This window comes from Cydia pomonella, chromosome 18 (assembly GCF_033807575.1).
Source record: "Cydia pomonella isolate Wapato2018A chromosome 18, ilCydPomo1, whole genome shotgun sequence".
NCBI classification, from domain to species: domain Eukaryota; kingdom Metazoa; phylum Arthropoda; class Insecta; order Lepidoptera; family Tortricidae; genus Cydia; species Cydia pomonella.
Window position 1 is genome coordinate 16,411,248 of NC_084720.1, and position 14,561 is coordinate 16,425,808.

At 40.0% G+C, this 14,561-nt stretch overlaps 3 protein-coding genes across 5 annotated transcripts in view; 2 read left to right on the forward strand and 1 right to left on the reverse strand.

Annotated features, from left to right (window-relative positions):
- The window catches only part of LOC133527937 (uncharacterized), a 30,283-nt gene extending 30,006 nt beyond the window's left edge, over nucleotides 1-277 (reverse strand). For all 3 annotated transcript variants that reach the window (XM_061865137.1, XM_061865136.1, XM_061865135.1), the window contains exon 1: nucleotides 146-277. In XM_061865137.1, the coding sequence (XP_061721121.1) occupies nucleotides 146-239 (94 nt within the window). In that variant the 5' untranslated portion in view covers nucleotides 240-277. The remainder of the gene's footprint in view (nucleotides 1-145) is intronic.
- Nucleotides 278-281: 4 nt separating this feature from the next.
- Nucleotides 282-3,071, forward strand: LOC133527939 (three-prime repair exonuclease 1-like). Its single transcript, XM_061865140.1, has one exon. It carries the CDS (start codon nucleotides 472-474, stop codon nucleotides 1,357-1,359), a length of 888 nt encoding a protein of 295 aa, XP_061721124.1. The 5' UTR covers nucleotides 282-471; the 3' UTR covers nucleotides 1,360-3,071.
- Nucleotides 3,072-3,326: 255 nt separating this feature from the next.
- LOC133527941 (eukaryotic translation initiation factor 3 subunit J) lies at nucleotides 3,327-12,553 on the forward strand. The gene is made up of 7 exons (XM_061865142.1): nucleotides 3,327-3,529; nucleotides 3,607-3,692; nucleotides 3,817-3,921; nucleotides 7,664-7,805; nucleotides 9,238-9,402; nucleotides 11,254-11,393; nucleotides 12,405-12,553. Exons 1-7 carry the CDS (start codon nucleotides 3,514-3,516, stop codon nucleotides 12,465-12,467), a joined length of 717 nt encoding a protein of 238 aa, XP_061721126.1. The 5' UTR covers nucleotides 3,327-3,513; the 3' UTR covers nucleotides 12,468-12,553.
- Nucleotides 12,554-14,561: the final 2,008 nt, after the last annotated feature.

A 14,561-nucleotide genomic window follows, 5' to 3' on the forward strand; every position in this document is an offset into this window, starting at 1 on the left:
CTCTTGGCCCTAGGGTAATTACGCCCCTGATTATCCTACAATATGGTCCTCGGCTTTAGCCTGTAGGCAAAATGCGCAGTGGGCGTCGACGTCCAAGATAAAGGCTATTCACGCGATCATGGAGCTTACAGGAACAAGTACTTACAAATAAGGCTATCCCTATGTTTTTTCAGGATATACTGAAACTCCCTTTCACAGTTAACATTTATGAACAATTCTATTTTCTTTTTATGGGCCATGGTTAAGTTCACTTACTTTGGCAGTAAAACTATAAATCAGATTGGCCATGACTTTAGATATTGAAATGCACGCGGCCCTGAAAAATTATCCTGCTGAATGTTTGTAGCGGTTGCAGAAACTTGCATCATTATTGATTAGGTATATCCGTTCCGTTATATGCGTGACGTCACTGATAACTTAATCAATGCAGTGCATCATGAGGAAGGACTGCATTAGTTATCAGTTGCAATTATGGCACCAATTGCCACATACGTGTTTCTGGACTTTGGGACTACCGGTAAAAATCCTAAGGTAGACGAAATAACGGAATTGTGTATGGTAGCGGTTAAGCGGCAGCATCTTCTTGATACTCCGCGTTCCCGGACGACACCCAGGGTTCAACACAAGCTTTTATTGTGCTTCAAGGTAGATAAGCAGATAACTTATGTGGCGCGCTCCGATGGCAAGGGAGGTTTTACCAACGAAGACCTGGAACACGAAAGCTACTTCGACATGACTGGTTTTCAAATAATTGACAATTTCCTCAAACGTTTGACGAAACCTGTTTGCCTAGTCGCGCATTTCGGACGGATTTTCGACTACCCTCTATTGAAGAGACATTTAACCTCGCTTAATGTGAAATTTTCTAATAAGGACCTCTGGTGTGCTGACACTCATCTGGCTTTCTTTGATATTTTACAACCCGAACCAGCCGCTAGGGCGGTTGAGGTTGCGGACGATGCAGGTCCGTCAGCGGACGATGCAGGACCGTCAGCGAACGACGCAGAACCGTCAGCAGACGCTGGCAGTTTATCTGCTAAAAATACATTGGACATGAGAACATTGAACGAAACCACTCCACGCAAAAGGCAACGCATCGAACAACCAAATATTAACAGAGTCCCTGCTATAAACCGGCCATTTCCGTGGGGTGGAAGAGAAAACTTGCCTACCGAACGATATGGACTGGAGGACGTGTACCGTCGGGTGTTCAACAGGGAGCCTGAAGACGCACATAAAGCAGAGGCAGACTGCATCCTGATGCTGGAGATTGCGGTGGAACTTGGTCAAAGGTTCGTGGACTGGATCGACAATGAAATCAATCTTCTTCGCTTCCCTGATGACATAAATCCGGTCTAGCTTATGACTACAATATTTCCTACTTGCCTCTGTAGGTGTAGGTAATGTATGAATATTAATATCTACATAAATTCAGCACTTAATTAATACTATTATCATAATATGGTATGTCAATGTTAGATATCGAAATGCGATAATAGTTACCTATTGTAAAGAGATTATGAAAATAAATCTGCTTTAGCGATAATAACGAAATTAGTAGGTGTCAAAAAAAATCAAAATTCAAAAATGTATTGTGCATGGAGGCCGCAAGGGCTATTTTATGTGTATAATTTTTCGTTAGGTGATACCCAAATCTCACTATTTACTTCCAGAAGTTCAAAGCCAGAGAAGTTGAACCGTAGTAATATCAAAATAAAGGTGGATTTCTGTTTATTTTTATGTGATTAGTGAGTTTTGGTTAACACCTGACGATTAATTTTTAATAAGTGTTATTTTTTTATTGGATACCTTTCAATTTCTGAATCATTTGACGGCCATTCGGCATATCCAAAAATGTCACGCACACTACAATATCGTTGGTACAAGCAAGCCAATTTAAAGGCTTTGACTAAGAGGGGGATAGCCCAAAATTTACCTTTTTATATTGAATTTTTACATGTTTCATTCAAGTGCAAATGTGATGAAAAAACTCATTCGACTACACCGGGTGCCCAGTAGGTAATTACTGAATAACCTAACCACCGACAGTGCACCTTAGGCTGGTCCAGATAATGTACTTCTAGATCTATAGGTACGTATGTAGGTTTAGTAAAAGTTTCGTGGTTCTCGAGATAATCGAACTTCTATGTTTTTTTGAATAGCTCTTTTAATGGCCTATATGGCCATTTAAATTTTTTCACTAACATTATTAAATGGGCCCACGACAATGGAATTGTCATCATCATAAATATAAACAAAACCAAGTGTATGCACGTGCGATCCCCATACAGTAGGCAAGTTAATCGACTTAGAATTGGCTACACGTATGAGTGCCTGCACAGCGCGCTACAGAACTGTGAGTGTGAGACATGTGTGAGAGCATCGAAGTTGTGTCAGAATACAAGTACTTGGGCTTAATAATAGATTACAATTTTTCTTGGAAAAATCATATTAATAAGCTATGTGAAAAATTAAGATTTGTACTAAGTACGTAATTTAGTCGAGTTCGTTATTATTGCCCACCAGGCTTTAGTTTTGTGGGGAACATCAATACGTCTACCGGTATGTCCAGTTTGACGCTACCCTTGGGACTTTTTAGAACTAGACAAAAACCGCAAAAAAAATAGAGAGATGGTAGGATCGTATAGATGTCCTATACCCACCTATACCGCGTGCGCCTGTGAGGGACAGAACATACGTAATTCGACAAAATTATAAACACCTTTTAATATTCCTGCCAACATACCAAAAATAACCTCTTACATAATTTGGTCGGGTTATTTGTAGCCCACCATAAAAAACGGTGGGCAACAAATACGTCTACGTCACGTAGGACTTTTTAGAAGTAGGCAGAAAGAACAAGTAGGACTATGACAAGAACAAACAATATAGCGATTTCTTTGCTCCTCCTACTGAAATATATATATGTCTATCCCGTCGGTTAATTCATTCAGGGAGAGATGACAAGCACAAACAATAATTGCGCTTTCTTTGCTACTCCTGAAAATTCCATAAGACCATCTCGTTCGATTATCTCCCCCTTCCCTTTGTCACTTCTATGGTACTCCTACTGTTCCTCTGGGGCCGGTGAAGATTTTTTTTATAGCCTTATTTTTTATTTTAGTATCGATAATAATCGATTATTGAACGGATTACTTTTATAACACTGGCAACATTGTCACGGACGGCCATATTGAATTTTTTTAGTGTTTCGGAAATTACTGTCTGCAATGGAGTCATATTTTTGCTTATCAAATTCTGATTCTATTTTCTTTGGGAATTCGCCAAAATTATGTCATTTCTTCATCGTTTCTCAATCCGGTCGTTGTCATAGTAGAAAAGCGTCGAACGTTTGACAAAATCCGCTAGTGAATATAGTTATTAAATTCAGTGTCGACCCTGGAGACATCTTGTGATAAAAAGCATTGCGGCGAGTCATTTCGCTGTCTCTGATTTAGTCTTCACGTGAAACGAGTAACAAAATTAGATTGGTGCTATTTAGTGTCCGCAATCATGGAGGAGTCGTGGGGTAAGGGTCCGAGAATGCGTTAATTTATTGATTTTCGTTGTAGTAGTTCTGTGGTGTCATTGTGTGGTTAATTGCAGATGCGGAAAATTTCGAGCCCAAATTGCCGACCACGTTGACATCTTCGAATAAATGGGAGGGCGAGGACGAGGAAGAGACCGTCAAGGTAACGGTTGACACTGCCAAATTGTTTATAGTGACGCAAAAATTGTGTTTCTTAAGAGTTTTCGAGAGAATTTTGTATATAACCTCAATATGGTTGCTTACGTGTTGGGTCTGGGGGTTTGCAGGAGAGCTGGGAGGACGAGGAGGAGGAAAAAAAGGACGAAGAGAAGCTGCCCCCGCCGCCACCTAAGCCCAAGAAGAAAATTGCGGACAAAATAGCTGAGAAAGAGGTGAGTGGCCTTATATCTGTCATCATGTACATTCATGGCCCATATGGTCATAAAATATGTTGTAAACAGGCAAGGTTCCTTCACTTTAAACCTGTAACAGTCCATCTTAAAAACTAAAATATATACCATGCCTGATCTAGTTGCCTTGCTTCTAAGCCACCAATAGGTCAACAGATTGACTTTCTATTAAGTAGTAACCGGTTAAATTATTCTGGTCTAGTATGACTGTCTACTTTCTCTAGCAGTTGAATAATTACTATATAATGTCTTGCGTCATATTCTTTAACATTAAAAGATTCATATGTGGATTAAATACCGTGAAACTTAGCAACAAAGATACTAGTGTTGTAATTTGTCAATGCTAAAGTAATCATCTGCAACATAATTTTAGTTTTCATGGTTTGAGCCTTTAACACTCTTGCTGCAAGAAACCATGCCAGAGAGCCAGTTCAATCTGTACAGGAATTACAGTTTTGCATTAAGTCGCTGGCAAATATTACATTTTTTTTTTGATAGGCACAATAACACAATGCAGGCAACATTTTAAAATATTCCATTCATAAGTATCTTATACACTACCCACACCATGATTACAATTGTACACAACACAACCACGGAACAATTATTAAGCTAAGTACTAATTTTCACTATAAAATCTTCTGTTATTAAGGGTAATAAAAGAATATAGTAAAATATAATAAACTAGTACAACAAAACAGTAGTCAATATTACAGGGTTCTATGGTTCACTTTTATCGAACTGAAATTTGAACATTGTCATAGTGACATTGAATCTAATTTCAACTATCTTGAAAATGTAACGTAGAACCCTGTAATATTGGGCCAGTAAAGTGTTAACTGTCAATTCTGTACACGGCGGTAAGAAATTGATAACTTGAGATATAAAATTGAAGACATTTGAACCTTATTCTATTTTAAGTTCAAATTTCTTTAATTTTAAATCTCAAGTCATCTACTTCTTCTGCTGTGTATGGAATTCCTACTCTCAATCCCCATAGACTAGTAATATACGAAAGTATGTCTCTCTGCCATCTTATTTGTATTTTTTTTCTTCCTTGTTTCCTCATGAGATAGATAAATAGATAAATTCTTTTTTCATACCCACAACACACATGGCATTGTCATCAGAACAAACAAAAGAAAAATGGAATGTAAAAACATGCAAACTTAATTTAACTAAAAGCATTTTTTTTTGTAACTAATATGTCATGTGTCGTGGCATAGAAGAGGCGCTGACGGAGCATGGTGATGTGGCAAGCCACATCGCTGGTATTCTGCCAGTATTCATGACTGAGTTGCGAAATCTAAACTAAACACCTAACAACCCCTTCACCTTGTAGTACTCCTGTATCTTCAACCTTCATTTCATCCTTTCAGAGGATGTTCCAGGATAAAACACATTGTAAATCTTTATCCTCCTTCTTCTTTATTTGCCATGCCCTAACGGACGTCGGCGACCACCTTTGCCATCTCTCTTCTGCTCTTGGCCATTCTTGCCAGTATGGCTGCGTTATTAACGTTCGTCCATTTCTTAATATTGTCAAGCCAGATGAACCTCCTTCCAAAATAAGATATTTTCCTTTTTTTCACCGTAACCAAAACCTCCAACTTTTTCTCCATTCTTTTTAGTACTTCCACATTCGTAACTCTATCCTCCTAAGGCCTCCTAATTTTGGGTTTCTCTCTTGTATGGCTATACATGAAAGAAACCCAAAATTTTCCAGCAAAATTTGAACCTGTACTGTAGGAAATTGAGTTAATTTTGGTTAGGGTGAAAGCAAAACTCTATTCAAACAGAGAAATAAGAAGTAATAGAGTGCTTACTCTATACATCAGTTTTGGTACCAAAATGCTTATTATATACGCAGTCGACATCTAGCATCGAGTAGCGGAACTCTCAGTACTGCTACTCGACAATAGATATCGCGATGAAATTGAAATCATTCTCATTTGAATCATAGAGTAAGAAGTGGTCGACAATAGATATCGTGGCAAACAAAGTCTAATGCTCAATGATTTTCGGCTAATATAACCAGAGTAACTGGAACTCTATTTTCAACTTCTTATTTCTCTATGATTCAAATGAGAATGATTTCAATTTCATCAAATTTATTTAGTACTATAGGTAGGACCTAAAGCCTTACGAGGTTATTCCAGGTTATAAAATTGTGTGTGAAATTTCATTCACATCTTTTGAACCTATTTTGAGTGATTGAGCAACATACATCCAAATATTAAAACATACAAACTCTCACAGTTACAATATCAGTACATCAGTAGGATCATGTACTTGTCATGACTAGATAAAAAGTGCACTTTAAACCAATTAAAGTATTTAATTTAATGATAAACTTGTTAATGACAATTCACTTATTGCAGTGTGCAATGTTATCATGAACATAAAGTAATGTTATTTTGTAATGACAACTTAAACATCTATTATCTGCTAATTCATCCATTATTACTTCAATGGCTTTCATAATCTTTGAATAGTTAGGTAATCATATAGTTGGTGTCATCCACGATGACGCACAGATTTGTCAAATCTAACCTTTAATAACATGGCATTACGAGTCAAGCGCGTCGTTTTAAAAGACACGATCTATAGTTATGTAAATAAGGAGTAAATGAAAATACATTTTCTTGTGAAATAATCATTTTACCTAAAACACCCTATTTCTACAATCAAGAATAATTTAATGTTAAATAGCGTGCCTGTGTCTCTGGCAGCTCAAATAGTGATTAGCTCTGCCATAAACAAGCAAGATGTAGACAAATATTTTACACCCACTTTGCTTCGGGTGACGCACGTCTCAACAAACTAAGGGTCACCAATAGGCACCGTGGGCGTTGGAGGGTCTGCATCTTGTGGCCTGAATCGAAAACAACTAAACTAAACTAAACTTCACGCCAAAGCACCTGCTGCCATCTACCGCTCGTACGTTTTCTTGTGCATAGTAGGTTCTGCCATATTGTGGGTACATTGGAGTCATAAACTACACCTCGCGCCAAAAATCTGACGTCTCCTGCGCTGCCGCCCTACAGTTAATGCACGGTCCTTATGCCTCCAAAACATCGTGTTTGTACAATCTGGCCAGTGGTAAATTTTCAATATATGAAATCATGCATATCATAAGCATGTTCATAGTTGTTAGTAACAAAATTTACTTAGAGAGATGTTAGTACAAATACAAATATCATGGTCAACAATCCTTAGAGATATCATTGTGAGTAATGGAAAAGGTTGCAGTGCTCCTGAAAACGAGCCTGACATATATCTGCAGTGGTGTTTAAAAGCAAAGAGAATACAGTAAATTTACTGCCATATTTCGATAATAATTAAAATTTTTAGAACGTCATTTGACTTTGATCCTTATTCTTTCACTGATATATGTTACTTTTGCGCCATCGCTCGAAACGATGCCGCCATATCTTTGGCATATGCTCTATATATTTAACAAATTTAACACATATCTGTGAAAGAATAAGGCTCAAAGTCAAATGACGTTCTAAAAGTTTTAATCGTGTGTCGAAAGATGGCAATAAATCTACTGTAGCTACAAAGTTTACTTTGACAATCCATCTCTATTTCAAATTCTCTTTGGTAAAAGTAAAATATACTTTATTGCACCACAAAAGAAAACAAATCCCTAGTTAATCCCTGGTGCTTAGCATACTGTAATGGTATTTTGAATGCTCACATATCTATTAATATTTTCCAGCGTCTGGAACGCGAAAAGGCCGAGCGCCTGGCCGCCGAAAAGGCGGAGGCGGAGATGACGCCCGAACAGAAGCTAGCGGAGAAGCTCAAGAGACAGAAGCTTCAAGAGGAATCCGATCTCCGTCTGGCTATAGAGACGTTTGGTAAGCTGTTTTCCTCATTTCTAAACCTTATTTTATAGAATACTAGAATTACAATTTGTTTAACTAACTTGTCCATAATCTAGTGTAGAAATGCCTTGTTATCTCAATTATACTTGAACTAAAAATTTTAATCCTTTTGTAGAAGCACATTTACACACATGTATAGAGTTGTAGTCCAGAAGTCAGCTGTCATCATCATCTTCCTCGCGTTATCCAGCTTTTTGCCACGGCTCATGGGAGCCTGGGGTCCGCTTGTAACTAATCCCAATAATTGGCGTCCCACTAGTTTTTACGAAAGCGACTGCCATCTGACCTTCCAACCCATAGGAGAAACTAGGCCTCTTAGGGATTAGACCGGTTTTCTCGCGATGTTTTCCTTCACGGAAAAGCAGCTAGTAAATATTATATGAAATAGGTAATATATGGTACATAAGTTCCGAAAAACTCATTGGTACGAGCCGGGGTTTGAAACACGACCTCCAGATTTAAAGTCGCACGCTCTTACAGCTAGGCTACCAGCGTGTTTTTTTATGTGAGTGAGCTTAATGAGCTAAGTAAATTAAATTTTACTGGGATCCTAATCTTACTGTCTCGTTGCTGCACGAATCAGCTTGGTCTGTGTAGACGTGCCTCGGCCGCATTGCCTCGGGCGAGGCACGTCCCCACCGACCAACCCGCTCACGGCAATCACCTCGCGAGGCGGCTCGTTCTGTGCGCATCCACCTAGTGGGATAGAAAGGAAAAAGCGATAGCGATAGAAATATTTGAGAATTTCTTCTTTCTTTTTATGGTCTCCTTCAAAGCTTTACTGTTTCTCCAAAGGCCTTTTCGAAGTCACGTCTTTTACGATCAAAACATTACATTATGTATTTTGTGTACACAGACAATGAGGGTAGGGTTTGACATTTGTGTGCAGAGTGAGGGAGGAAACCCGTAACCATGTTCTTGGTTAACTGAATAATATTATCGTCCATTTTTTTAGCATTAGAAAGAAGGTAAACCATTTTGACGCGTCTTTTTATTGAAAAACACTTCTGAAAAATAAGTCACGGCAAATGGGTAAGATTGATAAATAGCCGGGTCCACACAGAGCGAGCATACGCGCGAGGCAATTTCCTCACGCACAAAACGGCCAGTATAGACGTGCCCCGGCCGAGGCGGCGCACTCGGGCGAGGGAAACGTACGCGCCGCCACGGCCTAGGCACGACACACTCTGTGTGGATCCGTCTAATCATATACGATCATTTACATTCTTTTGCTTTCTTAAGTAATAATAAGTAAGTAAATATTCTTTATTACACCAACAATTATACATTTAATTATAGTTACTGATTTTTAAAGATCGCGTTTCAATAAAGAGACGTCAAGATTGTTAACTTTTTTCTAGTGCTAAAAAATCGAACTATACTTATACATTGTTATTTCCCACAGGAATCACAGAAGCCGGTGTCGGAAAGATAGACAGCTTCAACCCGACGACCAAGGAGGAGTTCACAGAGTTTGCAGAGCTGCTCATCAAGAAGATAACCCTGTATAAGGCCAGGGATGAGTTCCCGGAGTTTGCTGATGAGCTGGTTAAGAATATTGTTGTTCAAAGTGAGTGTCTGATATTATGAGTCAATAGCCAGGTCCACAGTGAGCGAGCATAGGCGCGAGGCAATTTCCTCACGCACAATACGGCCAGTGTAGACGTGCCTCGGCCGAGGCGAAATTTCCTCGCACGTATGACCCGGCTATTCAACTGTTTCTTGGTATTCAACATAGTATTCAGAAACCGATCTGGCATAGAACCGCCGCATACAGATCGACATGGAAATTGATGAAGAAATTGAACACACTTTTCTTTCATTCATAGATATAACATGGAAAACATGTTGGTATACTTAGTGCTGACTTTTAGAAATGGTATATCGTCTGATGAGGTAATACTAGGGTATGACTGTAGTTTTGGTTTCGGCAGGACTCATCACATAAATCATGAAAAATCGGACTAAAAAATTGCCAGACCTTTCGACCACACCGAAACTTGCAAAATTGCACTTTCGGATCGCGTTCGGCTAGTTTTCTATAATGATAAGTGGATTCTAATTAGTCTATACCGCAATTAGCTAGTTTTTTTTTGTATCCCTTGCACGAACTATACGTGTTTCATTGTTTATAAGTCTAAAATAATACATTTAATTTTTGATACAAACTTTTATTGCTGACTGTTCTTTCCACAGGCAATTCTAAAAACCCCAAACACAATAGGTTGCGTTTAATCACAGAGTTCCTATGGCCACCTCCTGTCTCCATCATCAGACCAGCTTGATTGTACCATAATATTGCATTGTGGGTGACTTACATATGTGTACAAAATTTCAGCTAAATCTGAAACCGGGAAGTGGGTCAAATTTAGCTTCCAAGATTTGACCAACACAAACATACTATTAGAGGTGAAAACACCATACATCATTAAATAAAGGATTTAATACATTAAAACCCGGACAACAGGCATTGCTTAGATAAATCACACTCCGACGCCGTAATGGCGGGCGATCCTCCTCTGACAGCTCGGGGCGCGCCAATAGTGTTGCCACCGTCGACACCGATCGTAGGGCTTGACACAAGCATGCCTCACAATCGCTTATCAATACATACATACTAACAGGGCAAGTTAAATAAAAGCTTGTAAAAAGAAAAGCCACCGACATTTTTTTCAACAAGCTGAACATCGTGATTAATTTTAGGAGGCTATGGAGCGTAATCATTTATAAGGCCCAGCATGCCAAACTTTAAAATACGCTTCTGCTCTCTGTAGAAATTGGCACGTATTCAAACATTACGCAAATTTTACGATATGACTCGCGTGACATGTTTCGGAGAGCCTAGATCTCCATTTTCAAGCACTAACAGTGCAGTAGCGTTTAGCGCGGCAGCTATCGTAGTCGCGCGAGTGACTAAAACATGTGAGTTAACCTTTTTGACGCCAATGACGGATGTATCCGCACCGTCGGTCTAACGCCGAAGACTGATTACTCCCTCACAGACCACAGAGCAACAGACCTACGTACATATGCGTAAAGTTTAATTTTAGTGTTGACACTTCGGCGTTCGAGTGACATATTTTATGTTTGACACGCATTCGAAAAGGTTAAGGCGTAAAATGTTAGTATTGCCAGTGGGGCGACACTCGTCCTTTCGTGTATTCTCGGCTTCATTCGGCTCAGCATCGTTCCGAGCGATTATTAGGGTTGGCGCAAGTTGACCTCCCTATGCATGCATGACCACTGATAAGATAATGACTTCCATTTTGACTACCCTAAATAGCCGTAAGGGATAGTGCCATACATTAGAAACGGACAGCATGATTCGTCCCTGAATCGCTGTCAAACTTCGGTTTTCTAGCAAGTCTCATTTCTGTATTGTAGTACTATAATTTTTTCAAAAGCTTTTTTATATTTCCAGTGTCATCCCTGGACATAAAGAGGATAAAGCTGACCGTGGATAACCTGTACATCGAGAAGCAGAAAGCGGAGAAGAATGATAAGGGCAAGAAGGCCAACAAGGGCAAGGGCAAAGCGAAATTAAAAGTGGAAGGGGACAATGTAAGTAACATAATCATTCCGTTAGTGAAGTCAGTTGTAAGGCAGGTCTACACAGAGCTGATTCGCGAGGCGTCTCGTCCCGTGCGGCGCGGGGGGCGGCCGGGGCGGGAGGGCGCTGCCCCCCGATATCGATACAGAATACATGTTTTAACTAAGTGTCCCTCCACTTGACCATCGGCCATATCAACAGCCTCCCCCAGCCTATCAGCTGTAAACTGCCTCGTTGGTTGCATGAAACCGTTTACACCTTACCCTCATTGTCTGTCACCATAATGCGTTCGCAAAATTTTATTTCATTTGAGTGGCATTGATAAGTCTGCTGATTGTCGTTGATGCAACTAGCATTTAATATTATTACTACTACTAATAAAGCTGCAAGCTGCCTAATAGTAATATTACTATAATTCTATTTTAATTAGTTTTCGATATATTAAAGGTAAGGTAAGGCACTTCGCCCATCTCACCTTACGTGGTGCCAAACTATCATAAGATCCGCCCGATTTTAACTATTCGTGCACTCCTTGTGAACCCCATATTGTAGTTTTGTGTAGTTACCATAAGGGTTATGGTACCCTACACCACAAAAGCAACAAATTGCATACGATTTTTGATACATTGCGGCTTTTGATCGATCAATTGAACTCTTACAAACTACTTGGCTGGTATCTAAAATTGCATGCACTTTGTTGCAAGGTGAGTATAGTATGCAGCATTTTCGAAGATTGTGTGAAATGATGATATCCCACGACGGTCTTCTGACGAATACTTGATGAAGATCGTGCCCTCACTCTATCTTTCTAAAAGTCTTACTACAACGGCATAATCATAAACTATTCTATCACAGCACTGCATTCGAAAACCGTGTGATAACCGCGATCAGAACACGATACCCAATGTGCCCTTAAACGGTTCTTTACTATTTTTGTTACGTATTAATTTTCACATTATTTCCATCTGCCCTATATAATTAAAGTTGCAATGCATCTAAAACTGTCACTTTCCTTATTCCAGGCTCACCTCAATCAATACGACGCCTACGGTAATTACGACGACGATTATGACGACTTCATGTAAACGTGCACTGACTGCACTCGGCCTGCTGCCTGCCGGTCGGTCGGCTGCCTGCCGGTCGGTCAGCTGCCTGCCGGTAGGTCGGCTGCCTGACGGTCGGTCGGCTGCTTCCTGCCGGTCGGTCGGCTGCCTGCCTGCCGGCCGGTCGATCGGCTGCCTGCCTGCCGGTCGGTCGGCTGCCTGCCTGCCGGCCGGTCGGTCGGCTGCCTGCCTGCCGGTCGGTCGGTCGGCTGCCTGCCTGCCGGCCGGTCGGTCGGCTGCCTGCCTGCCGGTCGGTCGGCTGCCTGCCGGCCCGCTGCGCGCCGAGCACGGGTGTGACACGGCCTTTAAGGCTCGTTTAGACGGCAAGGGAACTCGCATGCGAGTCATTATTAAACCTATAACTTTCTAACAAAAGCGAAAAATATGGATTATTACGCGAAACTTTGTGCCCCTACCACAATCAATCACAATCTGAAGGTCTACCGCGAAACAAGAAAATCGAAATTTCGTTGTCTAACCTCTATCACTCTTGCATATTCGAGCGATAAAGAAGCAGATAACTAAATTTCGATTTTTTAAACAATGTCTCGATGCATGCTGATGCTGTGAAAACTTGTCAAAAAACAGCTTGGGACAGTATGTTTAAGTTACTCTATGGTTTACGATAGGTGCTGCACTCTGGCGGCAGAACACTGCAGTAATAATCAGTCAATAGGGAGGATTGACAAATTGAAACTTCGACAAATCTGTTATCGATAAACAAATAAAACTCTCTAGCTCTAAAAAGCTCTAGATATATTACATCATTACGTTGCGGTATTTTCTTTTTTTTTTTTTTAATTTATTTGAATCAAAAGCAGCACAGCAGCAGCTACAGTACAGTTTGTTGGCAGAAAAAAAAACTATATCTACCCTCCATCAACTAGTATTGTAAATATTAATAACTATAGCCGCTTTTGCATACGTATGTATATTGAAACCTTGGTATGTTAAAACTTCAACTTCAGAGTGGTTATCACATACTGTTATTGATCACAGGTCATTGTATTATGTAATTCAAGCTAACATTAACATTGTAAATTAAAATAACTGCTAAGTTTAAGCTAGTTATTGGTTTAGTCTAGTCGCTGTAGAACCCTTGTCAATAAATGATTTTACACATATAAGCGAAACAAGCCTGTCCATAGACCCACCACAGAACATTTGATCGGTCGGCTGAATGGGATTAGCAACTATCAAAGGTTTGCATAGATTTTCCCTATCTCTGGTTTCTGTTTTATGAGATTTGGCTTAAAGGCATCCAGGCCACAAAATTCAAAAACGAAACTAAAATTTGACACTATTCTAGGGATAGACAGGAAAACTTATGCTGGCGCCATTTGTAAAATACTGCGACCGGCCATCCGGTCATTGGATGTAACCTCAATAGTCCGCCATGTAACTAAACTCGTATGCGAGTTGGCACGCCGTCTAAATGAGCCTTTATACGCTTGCCTACATGAGCCTTTATACGCTTGATCTTGTTCGACGTGTTGCCTCTCGGTCGCACTTGTAAATTAGTACGTAAGTGTGACAGGGACGCAACACGTGGAACGTGGTTCGCGGTAGGCCCTCTAAACACAAATTTAATACCTAGGAAATAGAATGTGGGCAGAACATTCTGGCCATCTGACTCGCTTAGACACCAGGGGGCCTACCGCGATAACCGAAATTCTCTTTCTCTTTTACTCTCACTAAGAAGTAATCAGAGTGACAGAGAGAAATGCCTGCAATTAACGAACTTCGATTTGGGCGGTGATAGCCCTGTATTACTGACTGTTTTCCTACTAACTAGGCGGTGCAGACACAAACCATAGCGTCGAAAGGAATTTGAAGTTTCTGTGCAGTAGTTAAATTCTACATTTGAATGGCAGCCACTAGCAGGATGGGTGTTAATTCTTTTTAAATTAATTAAATTAAAAATATTTATTTCGGACTCTGGTTCCATAATCTTATAAACCACTGTAAAGTATTTTCAAATTCTTTTGACTCTTAGAACGTTTCACGGAATGTCAACACATCGTTAGCAATATTTGAAATGTAAAAAATACTTTGTCTCTAATTGCCAAAAATGTT

Coding starts and splice junctions, on each gene's coding strand:
- LOC133527941 (XM_061865142.1), top strand. Junction 3,693..3,816: donor ACGAGGAAGAGACCGTCAAG/GTAACGGTTGAC, acceptor GGGGGTTTGCAG/GAGAGCTGGGAGGACGAGGA. Junction 11,394..12,404: donor TAAAAGTGGAAGGGGACAAT/GTAAGTAACATA, acceptor TCCTTATTCCAG/GCTCACCTCAATCAATACGA.
- LOC133527939 (XM_061865140.1), top strand. CDS start 472: ATGGCACCAATTGCCACATACGTGTTTCTGGACTTTGGGACTACCGGT.